This window comes from Meleagris gallopavo, chromosome 7 (genome assembly GCF_000146605.3).
Source record: "Meleagris gallopavo isolate NT-WF06-2002-E0010 breed Aviagen turkey brand Nicholas breeding stock chromosome 7, Turkey_5.1, whole genome shotgun sequence".
Classification (NCBI taxonomy): Eukaryota; Metazoa; Chordata; class Aves; order Galliformes; family Phasianidae; genus Meleagris; species Meleagris gallopavo.
In genome coordinates, this window is record NC_015017.2 from 295,156 (window position 1) to 313,185 (window position 18,030).

Consider the following 18,030-nt stretch of genomic DNA (forward strand, 5'->3'; position numbering starts at 1 on the left):
AACGCCCCGCGTTGCCCGGCCCGGCGGATCGGCGCTGGGCGCTCCTTTTGCTGACCGTCGAGGTCTGCGATCCGAAGCGATTCGTTTTTCGCTTCGGTGCGGTTCTGTACAGAACTCTTCAACGTGAGAAAGGACTGCCGTGGCGGTGTTCTTTCCCTGGCCGTTCCGGCCTGTCGCTGCCTTCAGGGATGGGGGAATCTCCTTCTCCGGGACGCTTCCTGTGCGACCTGCCTGTAGGGCACCTGCTGCGGCACGGCTTTGGGCGGAGGATCTGCAGATGTGCAGAGATCCTTTCCAGCCCCCCGGCCCCGTGCTGCTGTGTGTCGGCTCTGTGACCGCCTGCCGTCCGCAGGCGCTGCTCGGATGGACGCGCTGCCCTTGGTGCGCAGCGCTCACGTGCTTGGGTAGGAAGGAGCGGCGATTCCGGATCGTATGTTTGCGGTTTAATCTATGGAGGATGGATACAGATTGCGATACCCTGTTTCTGGAAGAAGTAGATTGATCCTTGCAGACCGTTGGCTATTTCCCTCTTTCAAAGGTAGGTGAGTGTCCTCTTTCGAATGGTTCCTGGGATCCTCCATGCTGCACGGCGGCGATGGGCGTGCTGACTTCAGCAGCTCCTGCAGCTGCCTGCGGTCTGCTGAAGGTGCACACGTCTCCTTCCTGTGGAAGGAAGGAAGGGAACTTGAAACAGTTTTCATCTATAAATAAACCGGGAAGCTGGTTCAGAATTTCCCTCTTTTTTGCCGCAGGTTGTCATGGTAAAACTTGAGGGAACTAAAGGTTGGAATCCCTTTTTTTCCTGAAATTCAGTCTGCAGTGCAGATACGAATGCCCATGTATTGTTTCCAAGTTTCTGTCTCGTTATGACAGCATATTGAACCTTTGTGTGTTTTAATGTGAATAGGTGAAGTATTTGTGCAGTGCTTTCCATTAACATTTGATAATTTTCAGGAGCAGTCCTTGTTTAGATACATATGCCTCTCATGTAATTTATCCTTTCATTAAAACCCCACTTTATTTGAGAACTGCACCTGGAACACATTTGTAGCTCCTGTGGTGTGGCTTGTGCTTGGCTGTCCCCTTGTCCTTCTCAGTTCTTGGTTTTTGCTTTCTCCATAGCATGTGGGATTTTGGTTCTGGTATGTGGATGGGGAGCTAAATGCACAGATTGCTGTGGCTCCAATGGAAGGCTTGTGTCTGTCTGAGCAAAAGGCTCACTCGTACAGTGTTGATCCCATTGATTATTTCTCATTTGGGGAAAAAAAACCAAAAACAACAGAAAATAACAACAGTGTGTGGCCAGGAGGCTTTACCAGGTTTTTGTCGTTTTTTGTTGCTTGAGATCTTGCAGTTGTTGTGATGCACACACCTGACTGGGAAAAGGTGCCAGCTGATGAAACAATGCAGTGTACCGAGCACCTGGCTGTTGTGTCTGTGCTCTGATGCCTGCAGATGGGTTTAGCAGTTATTGCTGGGCAGTGCGTGACTGTGCTGACTGCGCTAACTAGGGAGACGTGCTGGCACTTCAGGGTGGTTTCCTGACAGTGAAGTGCAGTATTGGACAGTGAAGGCGTTCCTGCACCTTTCTGTTAGGGAAGTTCTCAGGACATATGTCTGTAATGCATGTGTTCATGTGATCATTTAATACCTGAAAACAAATGCAATCTGCAGAACTGTTAGAACTGGCGAGACAGATCCTTTGCAAGTGACTATCAGTGGAATTTGACCTTGACCTGCAGCGTCTTTGATGCTTAGTTTTAGAGCCTTTCCAATAGAAGATATTGTGTCACTGTGTGATAACATCTGAGGATTGCCAGCTGCTACTGCAACTAAGCGAGCCTGTAGACCAGGGAGGGGCTGCTGTTGAGCCCCTGGGACATGCGGTGCCCTTCATCTGGTTTGCAGCTGGGGAGGTCACAGTGTTTCAGTAGTGTGTCCCTACACACACTGACAGCTTTGGTCGTGCTTGTGATTCTGCTGTCTGATGCATGTATTATAGAGCTGTTGTTAGAGATTCCATTGCTGTAAGGAGATGCTTGACTGGGAGGCAGGGAAAAGGGGGCTTTGCTTAGCTGGATGGAAGATTTCCTTTGCTACTGGTGAGGTGAAGACAATGTGCACCTGGAACTGCCAGCTGTCAAAAACATGTCCTCCAGGAGGAAAGCTGCACCTTCACAGTGGCAGACCTTTGTTCCCAGGCCTGTTTTTGTACCCAAACAGAGGCCTGCCTGCTCTAAAAGCCTTATTTCAGTATTCTGGGGCTGGGTTCTGGTTACTACTAGACTTCCTACTACAAGAGCAGGAAACTAGATTGCTGGAAAAAAGGGGGCTTTAAAAGCAAAGCTTTCTTGTTATGATAGAGAACACAAACAGATTTGTTTAATGTGGTGGTTGGAATGAAGATTTTTCCCTTCCTGGACAGTTAGTTATATGTCTTTAATGATACTATGGCTCTTAAACTATGAAGAAGAACTAGCATCTTTACTTTGTACGGTCTGGAGTGGACTTCTCTTTCTGGAATCACTGGGGTTGGAAGGGACCTCTAGAGATCCCCGTCTCCAACTTCCTGCTAAATCAGGTTCCATAGAGTGGGTTGCACAGGAAAGCATCCAAGTATCTCCAAAGATAGAGACCACACAACCTCTCTGGGCAGCCTGTTGTATTGTTCCAGCACCTTCCAAGTAAAGAATTTCTTTCTCATGCTTGTATGGAACTTCCTGTGTTCTGCTTTGTGCCTATTGCTCTTTATCATGTCTGTGGGAACCACCAAAAAGAGCCTGGCCCTAGTGTGTGTTATTGGATGTAACATCCTTCTATGACACCTGTATACAAATACTAAAGCAAAATATTTGGTCATCTCTCTCTCTGATTACGTTTGGCATTTGTGTTGAAGTGTTTAACAGTTTCTTGGCACCAGATCTGTAGCTCTCAAGATGCATAACTTTTTGGGCTGTCCTCAGTTTCTTGAAGTGATGATGGCAGTACTAAAGCACTATCAGAAGATGGATGGAAGATGTTTGTATGGATTTTCAGCACCAATTGGTGAATGAAGTCAAAGAAATTCTGCAATGCAGAATTCAAGGGGCAAAGGTGAAATATATGGCTTAATCATTAAAGCCCCTGAATCATCCATCCTAGTATCCTCCTGCCATCTTTGCTGTATCCTTGAGTTGTTTCCAAGCGATGCTCAACATGATACAACTTTATTGCAACTCTTTCCCTAAGGCACTGTTGAAAGAGACAGCATTGCTTAGCTTATGTTTTAAAGGTCAAGATATTTCTATTTTATTATCTCTACCTGTAGTAAGGATTTGAATAGTCCTCACACAGCTGGCTCAGAAATGGATCCTACTTCTTGTTGACCAGTGTTCCTCCTGGCCTCCAGCAAGAGGGATCTGGCAAAATCCTGCCTCTTATACTTTTATTTGTGATTTGTGTACACTTGAAATATACTGGTAACTGCTGTCATTGTATTACAAAGACAGATGCAAATTATTTTGTTTTCTGGATTTTCTTTATTGTGGCTCAAATTTGTGAGCTTTTTTCCTGGATTTTTTTTCCCCTAATTTTCTTGTTTCTTTCATTGCTAGTTATCTTTTTTTCCCCTTGACTGCTTTTCCAGATAAACAGGTGTATAAGAATAACGTTTATGAGCTGGTATGTTCTTATTTATCCTCAGAACAATGTTCTCTGCTACTGCAGGACCTACAGGCTGGTTATACCTAACAGGCTGATGAACATGTGTGTGTACAGGAAGTATCAGGAGGCCAGCTCCTTCCTTCCCACTGCAGTGCTGCAATTCTGCTGCTTCTTCTGTGTCTTGTTATCCTTTGTGTCCTGGTTTTCTGACCAAGTTTTGGGACATCCTTCTGCAAGAGCTCATTCTTTCCATTTCCCATCTTCAACACAAAAGATCCTCAGTATTTTCAATGAGGATCTTGTTTTTTAATGCTTCCTGGCTGCTCTCAGGGAATCACAAGTTGTCTGTTGTAGTCTCTGCTCTGTGTAGGGCAGTGCTGCACTAGGCTGAGCAACCCTGTCCCAGAAGGGGAGTTTTGCCCCTAGGCCTCCATTAGGAGTTTAATTAGGTGTTTTTTTTTCCCTGTATTTTCTTCAGGAATTCAGATAATTTACCCAGAGGACACCAGTAAGTTAAGTGGCTATTTTGGCTGCTGTGGCTCTCTGTGTTGTATTGATGCTGGTTGTGAGTTTGTCGTCTTTGAGTGGTTTGGTAAACCAAGGAACTATCTTGTGGTGGTCAAATGCTGAGCCATAACATGATGCATCAGCAAGAAAGCAGGCTGCAATTAGTGAGAGCCTCTGGTTTTGTGCATCAGCCTTGCTTGTGAGGTTTTGGGTTGCTTGTCTTGAATAATGCAGTGAGCTGGGCTGTCCCTGCAGAAGCAGTTGACTGATGTGATTGTGTGACAGATGGAGGAGGCTATCACAGAAATGATGATTTCCTTGTTCTGATTAAAGTGGCTAGACCAAATGACATCTAGATTTCTGGACTTGCCAAACTTACAATGCTGGGCGTAGAAGTATCTGCCACTATTGCTAAATGAGTATGAAGCCAGGGTTTCCTTCAGTCTTAGTCTTTGGAGATACTGATGCTACTCTGATTTGTTTTGTTTTTATTTTCATAGGATATTAATTAGTAATTTTATTGGTACCTGACACTGATCACTAAGATGTTGCAGATCAGAATCTTTCCTTCCTTATGGAAGGCGTTTGTAGCTGTCTTTGAGGCTGTTTAAATTCTGTTACAACAAAAACTTTGGGTGCTGGAAATCTTTGTGCAGAGCTCTTTGCATGGAGTGAAGGTCTGTAGGATGTAGCTTTGTGGTTATTATTCCTCTTCCCTGGCTCAGCTAGAGAAACTCTTTTGACCTGCTAGTAATAGGAATGTGTAGAACATCCCACAATAATCTGTAGAATCCTTGCATAGTTTTCCATCAAGAAGAAAAAGGGGGCTAGAACTGCGTGAACAGCTTCTCATCACATCAGTACTATGCCGCTGAGACCCACTAGGCTAATTACTAGTCAGGGAGATCCCACCTCAACCAACCAGGTCCTGAGAGGCAGGGAAGGAGTTCCACCTGATTCTCTTTTCCAGTGGTAAAAAAAAAAAAAAAAAAAAAAAAGGATCTTCTTAAGCCTTTGCTGTATGAATTCTTACTTGGAAAAAGGAACTGTAGTAGAAATGTTAGCATGGTGTCCAGCTCCGAGAGGTTTTGTTCCTCTTTAGCTATTAACTTCTGTACACAGGGATCCCTCCTATTTTGTATCAGTTTCTGACTTTTGGCTCAGTATTCTACTCTCACATGACTGTTATCTTACTGATTATTTATAATATTTCAGATATTAAAATGGTTCTGTGTAATGCCTACTGCTCATTACTTTTGCCCCAGGAAGTTGTCTGGATCTTAAATTTTGTGAGAAGCCTATGGGCTGCAAAATCATAGCAGACTTGCTGTTGGGAAGGCATCTCATGGACTGCTTTGAGATGGAAGAGGTGAAAGAACAGAGTGACTAATGAAAACCAATAGATGGTAGACAACAGTAAGGAATAAATAAGGTATTTTTAAATGGAAAGAACCAAATAAGCTCTGACACACTGAGTGACTGGTGTAGTGTTTGCACAACTGCTATTGTGCTGATCCTTCTCTCTAGCTGGATCAGTGTCATAGAATCACAGAATGGTTGGGCTGGAAGGGACCTCAAAGCCCATCCATTTCCAACCCCTTGCTGTGGGCTGCTTGCCCCACCAGATCAGGCTGCCCAGGGCCCGATCCACTCTGACCTTGAACGTCTGCAGGGATGGGGCATCCGCAGCTCTCTGGGCAGCCTGTGCCAGTGCCTTACCATCCTCTGAGAAAAAAGTTTCTCCCTAACCTCTAACGTAAATCTCCCCTCTTCTAGCTTAAAACTGTTCCCTGCTGTGATGTACATTCGGAGGAGAGGTTTTTAATAATTTTAAATATCCAGAACTTGTGCAGAAGTAATACTTGAGACTTCTTCCAGTGGTCATTGTGTCTTTTCTGTGCACTACCAATTTTGCTGCATCTTCCATTAGACAAGCTCTTCCATAAGGGCTGCTTTCACTATTTGTGGTTGTACTGTTTTGGTCACAGTTGAATAGATTTTAGTGATGAAGATTATCTTCACTGGATCCTCTGAGTGTTACCTTTTCCATAAAAAGAAACATTTCAGACATGTTCTGTGAGCCATTCATTCTTCCTCTGCTGGTTCGCAATAGCTTTTTCATTACTCGTTGTTGGTCACTGAGCTGCTAAGCAGTGATTATGATAAAATTAGAGTGACATTAGCTAAATCACAAGAGGAGGTCTTGGTGTGTTAAAACAAGTGGTGTTTTGACAATGCAAAGTAGGGATAGTGAATTAGTATGAGATAATTCCCCATGATGACAAATGTGTACTGTTGGACAGTTGATGACTCATGCAGTGTTGACATTATGATAACTTTGTTATCACATGAACCAAATCTCAGTGCCCTTTTATAAGGGAAATTCTGAACTCTAAGGCTTGAGAATTTATTTTGTGGTTACTCTCATTGAAATCGTACTTGGTAGAATGACTGCAGTAAAAATGTTAACTGGTATTCTATAATACCAGTGCCTAGTCTTGTCCTGGGAGAACAGTTGGACTGGTCACTGAATGAAGGACTTTGTTGTGCATAACCAGAAATAGCTTTGGTGAAATCTGCCTCAGATTATTTTAAATAAAGGCGTTTCTACAAGTGGAGCATTTCTCCATTGCAATTGAAAGAGAAAAAACAAACAAAAAAATATATTGACACACTACTACCAAGTGATGAAATGGTTGATAAAGTAGTAACTATTGTAGTTTTATGTTGTTTAAGACATTTTTAATAGCAATGAAATAATTTGCATTTAATAGAATGAAGCCATTGTGTATTTAATGGTAAATGCCAGCGGTATTTTCAGGCTTAGGTTTAAAGAAAATCCGGCTATTGACATTATAGGAATTTGTACTGATTCTTTGAGATTCACCTACATTTTTTGGACTGTTTTTGTTTGTTTGTTTTGTTTTGTTTTTGTTTTTGTTTTCTGATTAATGTTTTATTCAATTCCACCCATATCTGAGTATTTTTAAACTGTTTATTGAATTGCTGGTTTGTGCAATTTCCACTTAACTGCAATGAGTGTTTAAAAATAAGTGTTCTCTTGGCATGTTTACTAGAGCTGCTATTCAAAAACAAATTGCAGAATCACAGAATGGCCAGGGTTGGAAGGGACCTCAAGGATCATGAATCTGCAATCCCCCCTGCAACAGGCAGGGCCACCAACCCCCATATTTAATACCAGTCCAGGCTGCCCAGGGCCCCATCCAACCTGGCCTTGAACGCCTCCAGGGATGGACAGGGCATCCACAGCCTCTCTGCAGCTGTTCCAGCACCTCACCACTTTCATAGCAAAGAACTTCCTCCTGACATCCAACCTAAATCTTCCCTCTCTCAACTTCAAACCATTTCCCCTTGTCCTGCTGTTATCTACCCTTTCGAAGAGTTGATTCCCCTCCCCTCCGTAGGCTCCATTTAGGTACTGAAAGGCTGCAATGAGGTCACCCCGCAGCCTTCTCTTCTCCAGGCTGAACAAGCCCAGCTCCCTCAGCCTGTCTTCGTAGGGGAGATGCCCCAGTCCCCTGATCATCTCTGAGGCTCTCCTCTGGAACCTCTCCAACAGCTCCCTGTCTTTCTTGTACTGGGGGCTCCACACTTGGACGCAGTATTCCAGATGGGGCCTCACAAGAGCAGAGTAGAGAGGGACTATCACCTCCCTGTCCCTGCTGGCCACCCCTCTTCTGATGGAGCCCAGGATACCATTTGCCTTCTGAGCTGCAGAAGCATACTGCTGGCTCACGTTAAGCTTTTCATCTGTCAAGACTCCCAGGTCCTTCTCTGCAGGGCTGCTCTCAAAGACCGCTCCTCCCAGACTGTATGGATGCCTGAGATTCCTCCAGCCCAAGTGCAAAACCTTGGACTTTGCTGTGTTGAACCTCATCAGGTTCATCTGGGCCCACCTTTCAAGTCTGTTGAGATCTCTCTGAATGGCATCCCTTCCTTCCACCGTGTCAGCCACACTGTAGAAGAAGTGGAAGTGTCTTTTGAGAAAACCAGGAGACACCATTATTGCAGTTATTTCTTAAATCAATTACATTCAAAATATCAGTTCTTTTCTTTGGTGTCTTAACACTTCCTCACTGTGAATTCTTTCTGCCCACTGTCTGGCACCTGCAGTTATTCTTGTCATTTTGTCTAATTCTCATCTCATTGTAATAATGCTTTCTAGAAGTAAATCTGCGTACTGTTCCTTTCTAACTTGATATGTCAGAACAATAGGAGATCAGTTCAAAGGATATGGTAAGTGGAGAAGGATGCTTCTTTTCTTTGCTAGAGCTTAGCCAAGGTGTTTTTATTCCGCTTCTTTCTCTGTCTAGGATCAGTTCCAAAGATGCTTTATTTTTCTCTCTGAAAAACTGGGCAAAATCTTAGGCAGGAAAAAACTTGAAGAATATGTAGGGATGTTTCCAGATGGACTGTAGTGGTGCATTTTTGTGTTGTAGAAACCTGCAGCTTTTTGCTGCCCAAGGAAGTTGGGAGCTTGGGATGCACAGAAATCCAGCGTATCTGCTGACTGCAGTACAAACTGCAGTAAGTACTGCTTACAAACAGTACAGGGAGACCTTTGTGTTCAGTTTTTCCTTTTCCCTGCAACCAGAAGGGGTGGTGAACCAAGCCCCTCTATCAGTTTCTGTCTTTCTTAGGTGCTAATTAAGAAATCTGGGCTCCCTTCAGTTCTGTTGGGTTTTTCAAGGAAGTTTTGGATGTCAAGGATTATATGTGACTCTCCTTGAATAGTTTTGTATGTGTATGAGTTCATCCTGAGCTTCTGCAGGAGGGGAATTCACTGGTGGCTTTTATAGTGATTTTTTTTTTCTAGATTACAACAAAAGAAGTCACAATGGAACCTCAAGCAGAACCTGCATGCAGAACAGTAACTTTGAAGTTACACTTTTCCTTCCTAGTTGCAGTGACTTATCAGCAGCATCCTTCCAAAGCTTTACTTGAGTAATCAGGATTTCTTCTTCTTCTGAAAAGAGAATTAAAATAATGTTGCTTTCAAGAATATTAGTGAGAGGTAACCTTATCAACTGTAAAACCTGTAAAATTTGAAACTCTTACGGTATCTTCCATAGTCTGAGAACTGAAATTGATTTCTAAATTTATGAGTAAGTCTGCATAGCTGTTAAAAGAAGATCTCACTATCTAAGGCAAGCCTACAAGGCTTTGAAGTTATTGTCCACTTATATCAATTTTTGAACATTTTGAATCTGATGGGTTAAGCTACATACACTGAAAAAAATTGGGAAGTAAGATAATTATGGAAAATTAATGCCTTTGTTCCTGAGAGAATCTAAAAATGAAGAATCACATTTCTGAAGTGCAGGAGGGTCTATCTAGAAAACTGCATAGAGTATGCGTTTGTACAGAGCAAGATACATACTAAGAAAAAGTGACACGTGAACTGGAAATGATTTACAGACTGTAGGTATCAGAAAAGTTAACACTGCAAAGCTGAAAAACAGAGCTGTTGTAAAGACATGCCAAGATCATTTTCCTGGGAAAGGAATTGCATTTTCAGAACATTTAGTAGTGCAGAACAGATTTTCACCAGTTAAAAAAAAAAAAAAGTCTAAAGGTAAGGAATATGTGTGTGACAACGTGAGATATGAGCTAGTTGCAGCTCAGGGTTTGGGAGGCAGGAGTTGTAATGAAATAGAAGCTCCTGAAATCTCATCTGTATTACCTAATGTCAGTATATTCAAAGATTGTATGTTATCCATGTATTATATATTCCCCTTCTGTCACTTTAGTTTTTAAGAAGAATGCTATTAGATGGCTTGGGAGGATATTCCTTGGGCTATTCTCATAGGAAGTAATTTTTAGGTTTTTTTGGGGACTGAAGAGCCACTTATTTGTGATTTTCTAGTAAAAGCTTATTACCTAAAATTACCAGATCCCATCTTAAAGAATGTAGTAACTGTTACATTGAAAGCAGGTGAAATAATGATTAAGACAGTCTTCAGTAGTATGATGTAACCTCCTCTATGAAAAAAAAATTGAGTTAGCCATTTTCCAGACTTATTTAAATATGGGTAAGTTGATGTAACTCAGGATGGAATGCTTTTAAGGATCTCTAAATAAGCCTCTGGAAAGGCCATATTTTCCAGGAGTAAAAATCAAAATGCTCTTCTGTGTTGGTAAAGTCACAGTCAGGAAGTGGAAAGTAACTCTACTGGATATTTTTCCGCGTATTAGTCAAGACAAAGGAGAAAACATTGGGCAAGTTGTGAGAAACCTGATGAGTTTGGATGAATGGACAAGTAAAACTTTGCATTTGTACAGGACCCACAGAGAACTCCTACATATTAGATCAACTGGGATTTAATTGCTTTAAAATTCCACAGCTGTTTATAAAATGCACTGAGACTATTGATCATCAGTCAGAGTGAAGGAACTAATTATAGCTGTTTGAAATCCTGAACTCTAAGAGTATGTGTATCTTTTTGTGTTAGCTGTGTAGGGGATTCTTTATTCTGGTCTGAAATAATATGCAGCATTGAAACATTTGTCTGTAGGGAACAGTAATGGCTTTGTCTTATGAGTGCTTAAATGAAATCTTCAAACAATTTGAACATGATGTGGGATGTCAATTTAAAAATACTCATGCATTTTCTTTGCTATCTCAAAATCTTTAAAGTCTTGGGGATAATTGAGATGTAATGTTGTCATAACTTTGTGTGATGCAGTAACTTGTGTTGGGGAAAAAAAAAAACACTACAAATTCATCAGTTTGAGACTGATGAGTCCATTTCTGGCATTTATTTTCCCCATTACAGAAAGTAAATCTTGTTTATATAGCTTTGTAATGCTTTCCTGAAAATGCAGTATTAAGATTTGATGGGTTACTTAAGAAATAAACAGAATACTTTTAAGAAGCTCTTCTGCGAAATGTTTTTTTGTAGGTTATTGAACAGTTTTGCTGAAAGCAGATTTCAGGTAGCCTGTAGAATAAGTGTAGATTGAGTGAGTACTGGGAAATGAAATGAGGTGGCATCCATGCGATGTCCCATGTTGTCCCCACGTCCATCTGTCTGTATTCACACATACTGTGTGATCCCCATCCACAATCTCTTATGTATTCTGGAAGCTCATTTGCTTTACCTTTGAAGGAAAAAGCAAGCAGCCTTTTAGCATGACCCTCTGACAGCTTTCTATGTTCTGAAAATTAAAGATTTGATAAAGCACATCTGGATGTTAAGTAGTTTAATGTGCTACTGTTCATGCAACATCTTAAGAAGATGTAACTAATGCTGCATTTGGAACGGTATCTAATGTCTATGGTGTCTTACATTTGCCAAGGGTTTTGAAGGCAAATGTCATAATCTATTGCTTTGAACTAGGACAATTCTGTTGCTATTGAATTTTTCACACAAACTTTTTATGTTCCCATCTCTTGAAGTGGAAGAGATTGAGTAAAAGGCACCTTATCATGTAGATGTCAGCTGTATTCTGTAGATATCTGGAAGATGTTTAAGTGCGAAGTGTAAAAGGTGAAAGCAGATCCGGATGGAACGATTGACTCCTGTAGGATCAGATAGTTTTTTGTGTCATAACTTACCCGAAGAAGACACTTTGGAGTGTAAATGATGAATTTTTCTAGGATGATTTGTGAGGGCAGCCTGGTGCCCCTGTGGTATTCCTCTGTCCTGAAGCCTGCTTCATCTCTGCAAAGGAACTTAAAACAGGATCTCCTCAGTGCACTGGATGAGTCAGAGGTCTTGCTGAAAAATAAGTATGGTCATGTAGATGTTGTCAGTATTTGTACTCAAGGGAACATGTTGGATTGAATGGAGAAACTTTAGTCTGATATTTTTGAACTTCTACATTTGTCTTTGTAACTGTAGTGTTTGTCTTAGCTTATATTTTGTGCAGAGTTTTTATATTTATAATTCCTGGGGGGCATCATTTCTGGTGACTGTAAAAGATGCTCATGGTCTGATTTGTGCATTGGATCTTCCCATAATCGTAGATTTCTGGAACAGGAACTGCTTCAATCTTTAGTCTTGTGCATCTTTGTAGTGATCTGTTGGGGCATACCAAAGTATGAATAGGAAACTTTTTGCGACTAGTAAATAAGAAATGCTAAGCTGTTTGTAAAAGTTACACAGCTGGGGGGCAACTCCTTGAGAACTTGCAGGGAGGAAGAAGAATCGATGTCACTGATACCCAAAAAGCATTCTGTAAAAGTAAAGCTCCATACAAGATGTAGAATTTTAATATTCTGAAATGGCTTCTTCTTGCTTATTGATCACTGTAACTAATGTAATGAGTTGTGGAGGATGTGAAAAAGATAGAAGTGTCGTCTTAGAAGAGAAAGGGAGTTATATATAGCAACTTCACAGCTTCAAACAGATTATACAGTTCATGCATCTGGTTTTACTTTTACACAAAATTCTCCAATGCAAGGGATGACTTCAGAATTAAGGCATTTATTACCAAGTTAAATACAAATTGTTTTGTGCTTTGTTGCCTTAACTGAAAAAGTCTGATCTAGTCAGTAGCAGTCTAGCAGTGGTATTGGAAGGGAATAGATACTTTCTTGCAGAAAGTGCTACAGAAAATATTTTTCTTCATGTCCTCCCAACTCTCTATCAATTTGTTTCTGTATTTTGGTTGGAGGCTGCTTCTGGACGTTATGGCAGTAGAGACACTTAGTGCCAAGGGAATGTGTGAAGAGAAGTGTACTTCAACCTAGCAGCAAACTGTATCCCCTGCCACGTCATGCTTTAGGTTAGGATCACTTGCTTCAGACAATTATTTCTGTCCTAATTCCCTTCAACACTTAGCTACTGTGTGCCAGGTATAATTATTCTACTTTTAGACGGTGTCCTTGGTGCATCTTGGAAGTTGCAAACAAGATGTCTAAACATTTAATCTCTGCAGCGTGTAGAGAGTGCTTTTCACCTGTATTAGAAAAATACTTCTAGCTCAGGTTTTAAAGCACTTTTTGTTGGTCTGCCTGACCAATCCTAATTTGTTTTTTCAGCTTCTTTTTCAGACTTTTGTGGTAAGCAAACAGTGCAATCTGATGTGCCAGATAGATGATCTTCATGATCTTCACCATTTCCCCTGATGCATATAGCCTCCTCAGCTTGTTAAAAGAGATAGTGCCTCTCAGGATTTGTGTCATAATGTGAGAGGAAAGCTGCATCTGGTTTCGGAAACTGTGTTTATGAGCTCTGGATAAAGATTTTAGCCGACGTAACAGAACACAACAGTTGAGTGATTCAGAAAGCGTTTTGATACTTGAAAAAGCTTTGTGATGCTATAGGGGTTGCAAGGTTTGAAAATGCATTATATTAGGAAATTAATGAAAGTGTTTCCAAAATTTGTTTCTTCCTCTGGTGCAGTAGTGGAAGAGAGCACGTTTCATTGAAGGGAAGCATCTCAGCTTATCTAAAACAGGACTAGATTTTTAATAATTATAAGGGCTGGAGCCAGTATCAGGCTTGTATGCCTACAGAGGCATATTTGTAGCTGACATCTGTTGATCTATTTCTGAATTTTGTGGAGCCCTAATGGGATGGAAGGAAAGTGGCAGAGTTTGTGCTTTTCCTTTATCCTGGAGGAATGACCATAAGGATTTACAAGAGCCATATAAAAACAATTAATTACACGGGCTCACTGAGCCTGGTATCTTGCCAGGTAACTTTTGTTATCCAGTTATTCAACATTTTTCTTCCCTGTGAAATGCCCTCTCTTGGCAGAGGAAGTAGGGAATGACTTAAAGCCAAGCTGCTCAATATTCTGTGGAAAGCAGCTCTCCTATTATTTTTGGTGTACATGTATTTCTTGTGAGTGCAGATTTGTGCTGAGCAGAATAAGCTGGAACACTTATAGAGTACAGCAAGGATGACTGAAAGTGTATTTATTTCACCTTTTCTTTTTTTCCTAATCTATGAACTTTAAGTAAAGTCTCTAGAAACTGCTTTTAAGTTTTGGTATTGAAGTGGTGGTATACAAACATGTCAGGATGGAATTTTCTAATGTTTTGTCAATAGTAAAGCTCCAAACTTTAGGCTAAGATGAAGCATGCTTGATAATGTGTTCTAAACTACGTAGTTGTATTGTGTAATTGTGCACAAAGTGCAAAGCTTGATCTTCTGTTAGTAACATGCAGCTAGAGTTATGTAACTTTCTTTTATGCACGTGACTAGTCAAGATCTTCCTTAGCTTCTAGAACTTAATGTTTCAGAGAGATAATTTGTGTTCAAAGACTTAAGTCATGATTTAAGTAGCTGTATATCTCTGTGCTACTACCTTTACATGCAGACTACTCTAGAGTAAGTTTAACAAGAGGGATTAAGTTCTTGCTGCAAATTGGGTATTAATTATAGTAACAATAGAAAGCATAACAAGATGGCAGAGAAGCAAGATCCTAGGCTACAATAAGCGTGGACCTCCTTAGACATGGTAGCAGTAGGCACTGAAAGAAGAGAAAGAAACTGCTTATCTTCAGAAGCCCTGTAAGGTCCTCAGGTATGCAGGGATCTCCTGATGAGATATCCTCACCTTCACTGCCAACTCGTAAATGAGGTCTGGGAAGGGCTGGATCCTGGCTCCAGCTGAGCTACCCTGGGTTGACCCTACCTTCCCACCAGGCGCTCCATGACTGGTTTGGGCTGTGGCTTAGCATTTCCACTACAATTGTGCATTATGCATTTACAGTAAACTTCTCAGTGCTTAAGATCTTACAGGTTAGTCAGAATCACCACGTGGAAGGATCAGATGTCAGTTATTTACATTTTTGGTGGACTTCTCTGATATGAGAGATTGTATTAAAGATTTTCCACACCACTGAGCTCATCCTATGCAAACTAATTTAAAGCATCAGTCTGCAGCCTTTTCTTCAGAAAATACTGGTTCAGGAGAAAGGTGTTAGAATATGTTGCAGATTTTTAGAAGATGTATTGTTATAAAGCTTCATCTGATTTTTCTGTCTAAACTTTTCAGTCCTTTTCAAAGAAAATGTGAATATAAGCTTAGCTAGTGCTGTAACTGAAATGGTGTGAGTTTTGGAGTGATGGTGTGTTGCATATAGGAGAAAAACTTGTGACTTTTCACTGGCAACTATGTATCAGAACACACTTCAAATTACTTGATGTGTTAGAAATGATTCTTTGTAGCAGTGATTGCAATATTTGAATTTTATGGGTGAGCAAACAATTGGAAAAAGATTTACTTGCAGCTCAACAAACAAAAAATTCCACTACCGTGAGTCTCTCTGGAATCATTTTTTTTTTAATACAAAGTTCACTAGTGATGGAAATATGGTTTATTATACAATTTTAGGAGAAGAATAGAAGGTTAGCAAGGAAACTGGAAAAATAGAGTTGCTAAAAATGTGAAGCTTACTTAGTAGACTACTTGTTTGCAGATGGCTGTGAGAAGTCTTGATTGTTTATCAATATGTTGTTGATTATTAATTAAGCTACTAGGAAAAAAAACATCCAATGGTAAACTTATATTTTGTCCAGGTTTCAGGAATCACAGATGGCTACTGCAGAAGGTGTTGCCCTTGGTGAACAAACAGCTTTACCATAATCCAACTGTCATCGTCTCTCCTTTCATATGTTAATATCCGTCAGCAAGGGCTTTCTGAAATCTGCTGATCTACTGTAAATGTGTCTTGCAGAAAAGACAAGAAATGTTTCTACCCTAGGAGGGTGGATTTATTTTTTCAGTTTCTGCTTACTACAGTTGTCAGAGCTGTTTGAGAGAATCTTGTTTTCAAGATTTTGTAATAGGGATTTTTGTTGAGATAGTTTGGTCAAAATTGTTACAGATTTGCTACATCGATTGATAGGTATTACTTGCCTGCATCCAGGTCAAGCTTTCAAATAGTAAGTTTGTATAAGAAACTTTCTCCTTGTTGATGCTGGGAACAATTTCTGGTCCTCTGTCTCTGAGGCTGTATCAGGAATGCCTAAGCATGCGATGTATGTACATAATATGGCATAGAAGCTGATGATCTCTGCTGTTTTGGTGCTCAGATAGCAAAGCTCTGAAACTACAAGTATTAGCACAGAAGATGAATCACCCATTTGTGGTTCTGTTGTCAGCAGCCTTTGTATCAACTTTGGCTTCCCAACTGTGATACTGTGTTACCAGCTTTCTCCATGGTTGATTCTCGTCATAGTTCTTAGAAATACCTTGATTTTTTTCTTGCTTTTACAGTGGACAAAAATCACAGATGTCAGAATAATTATTTCTTTTTTGTGTTTGTTTTACTGTGAAATAAGTTAAAATCATGCAGCAATGTGACATTCCCTTTATAATTCTCCAAGTGATGTAAAATAAAACACTAAGTTGCTTCATTTCACAAATATTTGCTAAGCATGTCTAAAAGGTAGAATATGGGTCCTCTGAAGCGGGTTTTTCACCCCCACCAGTACACCAGTACAGTCAGTCAGTCCCCACAGCTGTCATCTTTGTTTGGATTCATTTTCTATCATATTTTCAAGTATGTTAGGTTTTCCAAGCAGAGAACTAAGACCTCAACCCATCCAAACTGGTATCTAGCTTTGCACAGTTCTCAGCTGCTTTGCTGAGGTAGAGAAACCTCAGATTGCTTTTGTGTCATTTGATAACTAGGGAGAAAGTGTGGCTAAATGGCAGCAGCTGTGGCCCTGGTGTACCAGATGTGGCTCAGGGTCTGTTTCTGGAAGGGATGTGGGATTACAAAGAAACCAGAATGCTGGATTAAATCCCACTGTGGAGGTGGGGGTGGGAGAAATTGTCCAGGAGGATTCACCCAGAGATGAACAAAGAAATCCTTGGTATGCTTCTCTGACCTGCTGGTCAGGGCTGCAAAAGTCTGTGAGATGCTTTTGACTTTAAACTTCCTAATCTGATTCAAGGAAAGTGCTTAGATTCAACATCCTTTTTATCCAGTAACATCAAACAAGTTTTGGATTCTAAATTAAATGAGACTTAATTTTCAACGCTGTCTTTTGAGCTGCTGCTTCTACAACATGCCTCTTCAGCTGGATGATTCCTGGCAAGGTAGTTGATCTGCAGGAGTTTGATTTAAGGATTGAATCTTTATAGAGTGGTGAAAATTGCTGTCCTCACTGAAGTTACAGTATGGCAGATTTGTATCATGTGCAGCATTTTTCACTTAGAGAATTTGCTGAGCTTGCTGTAGTTGTCTGAATTACTGCTGTTTTAAAATGGACTGTTCTTCCTGCTTGTGTGGCTTGACCTTTTTTCCAACATGGAAAATGAGAATCTTTTTTTGTGTGTACTCTTTATTTAACTGTAGAAATGATTTATTTAAAGAGCATACAGTGGCATTTTAATCAGCTGTACCTGGTCACATCTGTGCATTTGAGGTTTTGTTTAGTTTGTGTGTCTTATTTTTATATAATTGCACAGTGAGACATAATATTAAATACACAGTTATGTTTCTACATGTTTCTTCTTTTAAAATCTTTTGTACTTAGCAAAAATGATAGCCAGAGCATTTCTGTTCCGCATACAAAGTTGGATATGAAACTGTAACGCAGGTTTCTGAGTGAAAGCCGATACATTTTGTTTGGTTGTAGTTTGAAATATCTGCAGAGACGAAAGTATTCTGGGATTTATCTTTTTCTTTTTTGGAGCAATAACTTCAGTCTGTCATTAACTGTTTTCTGCACAGTGTCAAATGATTTGTGTTCGCTTAACTGCTGGGACTGGTAGAATGGAGTGACTTTGTTTCTGCTCTCAGTGTGTGCCAGTGCAGGAGGAGGGTGGCTACTGAGGAAAAGTATGTGCCAGAGCACATACTGCTGGGAACAGTATTTAAAACCAAACAAACTTGTGCTTTAAAACACACTTGAGGAACGTTTGAAATACAGAGAAAGATTTTTTTTTTTT

General features: G+C 40.5%; 1 protein-coding gene across 3 annotated transcripts in view; it reads left to right on the forward strand.

The window, feature by feature from the left end:
* Positions 1 to 242: 242 nt before the first annotated feature.
* Positions 243 to 18,030, forward strand: part of DIP2A (disco interacting protein 2 homolog A) — a 100,258-nt gene continuing 82,470 nt past the window's right edge. Inside the window, exon 1 of one of the 3 annotated variants that reach the window (XR_004160238.1) lies at positions 243 to 538. Coding sequence is in view for 2 of the 3 variants with exons in the window: in XM_031554070.1 (XP_031409930.1) it covers positions 451 to 538 (88 nt within the window). In the remaining variant the exon portion in view is untranslated. The remainder of the gene's footprint in view (positions 539 to 18,030) is intronic. The other 2 variants (XM_031554070.1, XM_010713144.3) reach the window with 2 other exon arrangements.